The sequence below is a fragment of the Sinocyclocheilus rhinocerous genome, unplaced genomic scaffold (assembly GCF_001515625.1).
Source record: "Sinocyclocheilus rhinocerous isolate Xijiao unplaced genomic scaffold, SAMN03320098_v1.1 scaffold1642, whole genome shotgun sequence".
Lineage (NCBI taxonomy): Eukaryota > Metazoa > Chordata > Actinopteri > Cypriniformes > Cyprinidae > Sinocyclocheilus > Sinocyclocheilus rhinocerous.
The window spans coordinates 258277-265728 of NW_015637575.1; the positions used below are offsets into that span (position 1 = coordinate 258277).

The window sequence follows — 7452 nt, forward strand, 5'->3', positions numbered from 1 at the left end:
TTCATGAATGTTCACTCAAGATTATTTGCTTAAATGATTTAGTATGCTGGTTAATATTACTATTGATGTATATAAATGGTAGGGGTGTGAACCTACACTGGTCTCATGGTTTGGTTTGGTTCGATTACGATTATGTCATCGATTCGATTAAATTCGGTATCACGATGCATCACAATGCATTGACGATGCACTGCATCCTCAATTTTCAATTTTACTTCATGTATACAATTTTGTCAAAAAATACAAGCAGTCAGATATATGAACTGTACCTGACGTGGTTTCTCAAGTTAGTGGTATTACCCCCTGCTTATTTTATTGTGCGTGACATAATTTACACACAGCGTGTGTCTTCTCCAGGTTGTGCTTACCAGGTTGTTCATAAAAGCCGAAATGTGGCCAGATTACTCGCACACGTGTCTCGCCTCCCTCCGCCATTAGGCGCATTCGATTTGAAGCGCCGCTACGCAGAATGATCGGTGTATGACATCAACCGTGAGAGCGATTCGAAAGCATAAGGATCCGTCTGCTCTTTTATCGCTCTTGCGGTACTTGATGTCATACACTGATCATTCTGCGCAGCGGCGCTTCAAGCTGAACGCGCCTAATGTATGCTACCGCGACAAATGACGTCAGAAAAGCGTCAGTACGTTATAATCGGTTATGGTCTATTACTGAACCGATACCGAATCGTCCTCGTCTGCATCGCAATGCATCGTAGAATTAGAAATAAATTTCGACACCCCTAATAAATGGTTTAATCTAATTCTTCCTTGTGTTAATTTAGGGAATAACATTGTGTAATTGTGACATTGTGATTATTTAAAACCGTTAAACTAAACTAAACTAAACATTGTGAATCTACTTTGCAACAGTGGCTCTTTGGTTGAATGATGGCTTCTCTGATTGAAAAAACAATTACTCTTTTAAAGTATTTTAGAGCAAATACTTAAATCTTGAGATATCAAACAGTCAAAATGCTCCAAATATTGACTTTTGTTTAAAAGCTCTATGGCCCAGCTCAGATTGTTTTTACAATAAGCATCCATAATAACCTTTGCTGAGTGAAGATAAGATGATAAATGTGTATGCTTTGATTATATCTGTAAGCCTACAACCTTGTTTGCTTCCAGAATCAAGCATCTGCAGTCATTCAAAAGTGAAAGCGTGTCGCTGAATAAAATGGCCTTTAGTACTGTCCTCTCTTGGGTTTCTCTATTGTGGTCTCAAGCTTTAGTCCACTAAAGGTGGGTGTTTTGTACACTGATCCTGCCTCTAATAATTAAACTCCTTCTCAGCAGTATATAAATTCTCTGTTGGCAGCTGAGACAGTTTTCACTTAACCGTGGATTGAATTCTGCATGCATAGGTCTGTCTGCGAGAAGTGAGATGCGGTACCATCAAAACAGAACTACTCATATCTATCATCATGGCATCAGCTGTAAGAATAAAACCGAGACTGGGCTTGTGCACGCCTGAAACCCTCTATTTTTAGCAGTGCGTCACAGACCAGATCCTACACAGCATGGTGCTGACATTTTTGGTTACAAGGCAGATCAGCAGCTGTTTGGATGTATTTGTGGTGCTTTTGTGTATTGAAGTTCACCACTTGTTCCTTAAGAGCAGCTTAAGTGGTCTATTGTTGACATTTTAGACAGGAATCCTTTTGAGTTCAATTGAATGTCGCTCATCTCGGTAGTTCTGCAGATTTCTTGTTTACTAACGGCAACACGGCTGTCAGCTGCGGAATTCAGCTTGTGGCCAAAGGTGTTGAGACGAGCATTATTACTATTGGCTATAGTTCAACTTAAAGGGATAGTTCACCCAAAAATGAAAATTACCCCATGATTAACTCACCCTCAAGCCATCCTAGGTGTACATGACTTTCTTTCAGACGAATTCAATCGGAGTTATATTTAAAAATGTCCCGGCTCTTCCAAGCTTTATAATGGCAGTGAATGGGGTTAGAGATTTTGAAGCAAAATCAAGTGCATTCACTTCAGAAGGCCTTTAGTAACCGTGTGGAGCACTTTTTTATAATGGATGGATGCATTTTATTTTGCTTTAAAATCCCCATTCACTGCCATTATTAAGCTTGGAAGAGCTGGGGCATTTTTTAATATAGCTCCGATTGTATTCGTAAGAATAAAGTCATATACACCTAGAATGGCTTGAGGGTGAGTAAATCATGGGGCAATTTTCCTTTTTGGGTGAACTATCCCTTTAAAATGTGGTCTTAGTGAAAATTCTGCAACATTTTGCTGGCAAAAAAGGTGCTTCGTCAATAGTTTAGCAATGTATGAAACGCAGCTCACACTGAAGTCTCATTCAAACCAAAGCTTTCTGTTGGTCATCATACCTGCACCTGCATATATCTGCTGTATCTCAGCATCTTGTGCTAATAAATGCTTCTCTCCAGCTCCGTCAAAGAGGTTTGAATGGAGATGTGGCGACTTGTTCGCTATTGAGTCAGTTGTATATGTCTGTGGTCTCTGTACATGCCTGTCCACGACCATCAGTAATGTGGGATTTGGATGTAATCCTTGCTATTATTACTAACATTAATAGTCAGATTAGCTCTCAAATGTCTCCTGAATGTGTAGCCGCACCATCAGATAAAAAAAAAACAGACCTCCTCATGTCTGTCTGGATTAGTTTGACGCCCACATACCAAATCTGTCTTCATTACACACAGATGACGTTCTTATAGCTACCCTGTGCATGTTCAGAAAGGAATTGACAATGCTTTTTTCCCTCTATGCTACATACAAGAAGTGCTCAGAGACTCCAACATGGAGCTCAGAAGCACTTTACTGAATTAGTTTAGAGTCGTCCTTTTCTTAGGAGAGTAATTTCCCCTGTCTTATGGCTTAAAGACCAGCTCTACATTCCCTGATGTGGTCACAGCCTCTCACACCTGTCAGGCCTGAACAATTTTAGCCATTAAGGGATTGCCATTGTTGGGCTGTGGGAACGGCTGGGTTTGGCTTATAATAAACATGCTGTGTTTTGAGGGCAGAGGGAATGTTTTCTTTCCTCAAGGGGACTGGGTAGGACACGTTATCCCGAGGCCGAGCGAATGACACGAGGCGTATTTGGATGTCCCTAAAAAATTCTCCAGATTAAATGTGTTTTGTTTCATTTTGATTTCATGATGAAGGCTGTGTACAAAAAAAATAAAAAGCCACATCAGACCTGTAAAAGGTGTTCAAAATCATTGAAGCTAGCTGTTTGGACAGTCCTGGTTTCCTCTACTTCTAGCTTGACAAGGCCCTGATAAGAGCAAAGAGGCCCACACGTTTCTACTGCGGTACTGTAAACAGGCCAAATTCGGGCAAGGATTTCAACCAGATAGTCGTGTGCCCTGAACGTGAGGCTGGTTTGTGTGTTTCCCTCTTTGTCTATGGTATTGTCATGGCAACCAGGAGCTTTTATGGGCAGCCGTTCAAGAGGGGAGCACATGGAGAACCGAGGTTGGACACTAGTCAAGGTCGCAGAGTTTAGACTGTGAGGTGTTTGAGTTTGACAATGGGCACTGAAAGCCCCGCTCAAAACATAAGATAATTAGGCAGTTCACGATTGCCATGACAAAAAACTGTCTCTGCCGACTGTAGGAAGGAAGGAAGTATTTTATTTGAAACTGAATGGCTGAAGTTAATATTTTTCTGTCAGTTGTTTTTTTTTTTTTCAACAAAGCAGCATTTATTTGATACAAAAGTACAGTAAATTTGGTGAAATATTGTGAAATATTACTGTCACTTTTGTACAATTCAATGGGTCCTTACTGAATAAAAGCATTTATTTCTTAAAATCTTACTGAGCCCAAACGTTTGAACTGTGTATATATAGTCACTGTAGTGACAACGCTAGTCTATTTCAAGCTCTTTTGTCTCATCGAGTGGTTACTTACAGACCTCCTTATTTCCCTCAAGGCATTTTGGTTACCTGATTATATAATGTGTCTTTGTTTAGAGGAATAGGTTCCCACTGAAGATTAATGTTTGGCTCTGAAGCTCACATTTGGGTTTATGAAACTGTTTTGCTAAGGCTTTTAATCCAGACTAAAATGCTAGCCTAAATATTGCATGAATACTGTTTTGAAAGGGTCAATGATTTGAAAAGGTTTACTCTGCGAGATGCTAAATGGCTAGACCGTACTCTTGCTTAGATGTTAACTAATTTCTTCTCTTTTCCAGGCCTGCATAGATGATAATGTGGACATGGTGACCTTCCTGGTGGAGCATGGAGCCTGCATCAACCAGCCCGACAATGAAGGCTGGATTCCCCTTCACGCTGCCGCTTCCTGCGGATACCTCGACATCGCTGAGTAAGTCCCATTTCCCCACCACAGAAAACATAAGTGTTTCTTCATCTTCAGCCAGTTTTATGTCCCAGGGTTTGATTCTTTTTAGTAACACAAATAAATGTTAACTTCTTTGTCATATTACCACTTTAAAACCTACTTTTTGATTTACCTTTGTCCCAGACCCAGACGTTAAATATTAAAATATGAAAAAAGCAAAACAAAGGAGTCAGTTTAAATAACACTAAATTGTCTTGTTATGGATATATACACTACTGTTCAAAGGATTTTGTTTAAAGAAATGTAAAAAAAAAAAAAGAGAAATCCATACTTTTATTTATTAAGCATTAGGGCTGGGCGATAAAACGATAACAATAATCATAGCAATATAATTTTCCTCAAGAAAATGATAACAAGAGTTCAATATATAATTACATTTTTACCATGGTATTGAACTGTGGTTATTTTGATCTAAAGGTTTGCTACTATGGAAGACCAATGAGTAATTTTAATAAAACTCGAACAGTCTCTATATGGACAGGACCTCTGTAGGCCACACAAATAACGCTGAACATGAGAATTTTTTTCTATACTTTTCAGTAGGGATGTAACGATTCACTCAACTCACGATTCCATTCACAATTTTGATTTCTCGATTCGATTCACGATTATTATTTTTTTATGATCCAAACAAAGATACATGCAACATGAGCAGTTTTTAATCTAAATTAGATTGTATAATTTCGAAATTTGAAGCAAAAACAGAATAGTTTGACTTCAGTTTTGTGAAACAATACATAAAAATATCTGCATGAAACAGCAGATGTGCTGAATGAGAAACAGATTCACTCTCTGCCAGCAGGTGGCGCTTAAAGCGTTTCCTTGCTTTCCGCTGTAAACAAAGGAGCGCTCATTGAATAAATTTTGATTCATAATCAGTATTTTTTCTTCCTCATCCTCCACTTTGAATCTGTGGGGGGTGTTTTTTCCACTTAGCTTGTTGCTGTGCGTTCTGGGATTGCAATGTGATTTATAATGTCACGTCGATCATGATAACTGTTGTCATGGACAATTCTTGGTTGCTTCGTTGGCAGTGTCACTCTTCTATATGCAGTGGGCATTTTTACTATTGAATTTCATATTTGAGCTATATTGGAGGCTCGAGATCTGTATAGGGAACACAGCACTCTAGAGAAAATAAAAAATATCAGCTGACTTTTAAATAGGGCAAACAGTAAAACAGAACAGGCTTGCTTTTGTCCTGAATATTGCGAGTACTCTGACCTGTTTAGTGTCTGTTGATAGGACTAACATTTCCAGAATCCGAAATAGGAATTGTGTACAAAATGGCAAAACAGAGAAACGCAAGCCTAATGACTCAAATATACAAATTAGGCACAAATATACAAATTTAACATGACTGACCACATGTAAATGAACACTTTCCAAATTCTCTTCTTGAAAACCATATTAAAATGGCTTATTTTACCCCCTAGGCCTAAGGTGCGGGCACAATTGTGAAATTTCACAGGCAAAAAGGGACCATTGTCTATTGTCAATAGTGTAGCAAGGTATGAAGCACAGCTCAAACAGAAGTCACTGTGAAACCAAGCAGCTTTCTGTTGGTCACTGCGGCAAATCTGCCTGACCAACTTCAACCCATTGCTAAATCTGTGAGGGAATATTCCTCATTGTGTGTATTCTTTTTCAAAATGACTGTATTGCCCGCAAAGATTCGCAGAACAATGATAAATGTGTACACACCTTAAGATATGTAAATGAAGGATGGGTCAGGGTGACTAGTTGAGTTGGGTAGTCGTTCAACAACCGAATAGTCAATTATGAAATTTTTTTTAGTTTGGCACTTGGCTAGTATAAATAAGCCTGTTTTATGTAAAATACTGACCGGCCTGCAATACGTTTGATTGGGATTGATGGTGAATATATCAGTTTTGCCTCTTTAATAATCTCAGCAAAGCATTGCCGATGATCAGTTTCAAACAAGATGCTAAGTTTTTGAAGAACAGTAAAGTCAAGGGCTGTTTTAGTAAAAGAAACACAACTTGCTTTTCAAAAAAGTTAGGGGTGCGCTGATCTGATATTCAGTATCAGTATCGCTCCAATACTGGCATTTTCTGCTGGATCGGGGTATCGGTCAGACGAGACCGATCCAAATCCGATATAGTGCGTATACTATTCTGTGTTATTATTAAGCCCCACGAAAGCCACAAAAACATTATAAAGCACCATAAAGTTTTCGTGCACTATATTTCAAGTGTTCTGAAGCTTTTCCATAGTTTAATGTGAGGTACAGATGAATATTTAAGTCAAGTTCACGTAAACTCTTCTCTCCGCAGCGGCTGTCTGTCATCCTCCATTCAGCATTCAAACTGTGTGTCACGTTCGGTTATGACAGTCAAGACGATGAAACTCTCTCCAAGATGATTAAATGTTCCTAATGTTATACTTGATCTGTAAATAAAGATAAATGGTTTTGCATAAAAGGAATTTATCTTGCTGGAGTTTCGTGCTGTTTCTAAATCGTGTACATTTCTACAGGATTATCTGGTTAGATCACAAGACAAGTATACGCACTATATCGGATTTGGATCGGTCTCGTCTGACCGATACCCCGATCCAACAGAAAATGCCAGTATCGGAGCGATACCGATACCTAGTATCGGATCGGCGCACCCCTAATTGTTACAAACAATTTCTATTCTATATTCTATATTTCTATTCTATTTTCTATTCTTTCTACTGGTATTTGAACTTCTCTATGCTGTGCGCTGTGACTTGCTTCAAGCAAGTTATTCTGCGCACGGGATGCGCATATAAGCGCTTTGAGCCGCTCTGTATTTGTAGCCTTTAGTATCATAATACTTTTGCGCAAGATTATTAATAGACTTTCTTGTTCGTCTTATCTATCATATGTTGCTGCCTCATTACTCTGCTATACATTTAAAAAGAAATGTCTTTTAATTTATACAGTAGTCAACATTTGAAGTGGATCAAAAAAGTTAATCAAAGTTTTCCTAAGACAAGAATGGGTATTGTTTTGGTTTTAGGACAACTTTGATGAAAGGTTTTGATCCACTTCAAATGTTGACTACTATAGTATATATTTATATATAAATATATTACTTGTTTTT

The 7452-nt window shown here is 38.5% G+C and overlaps 1 protein-coding gene across 3 annotated transcripts in view; it reads left to right on the plus strand.

Annotated features, from left to right (window-relative positions):
- ppp1r12a (protein phosphatase 1, regulatory subunit 12A) overlaps positions 1 to 7452 on the plus strand; it is an 83669-nt gene that overhangs the window by 40591 nt on the left and 35626 nt on the right. For all 3 annotated transcript variants that reach the window (XM_016564123.1, XM_016564122.1, XM_016564125.1), the window contains exon 2: positions 4194 to 4324. In XM_016564123.1, coding sequence (XP_016419609.1) covers positions 4194 to 4324 — 131 coding nt within the window. The remainder of the gene's footprint in view (positions 1 to 4193; positions 4325 to 7452) is intronic.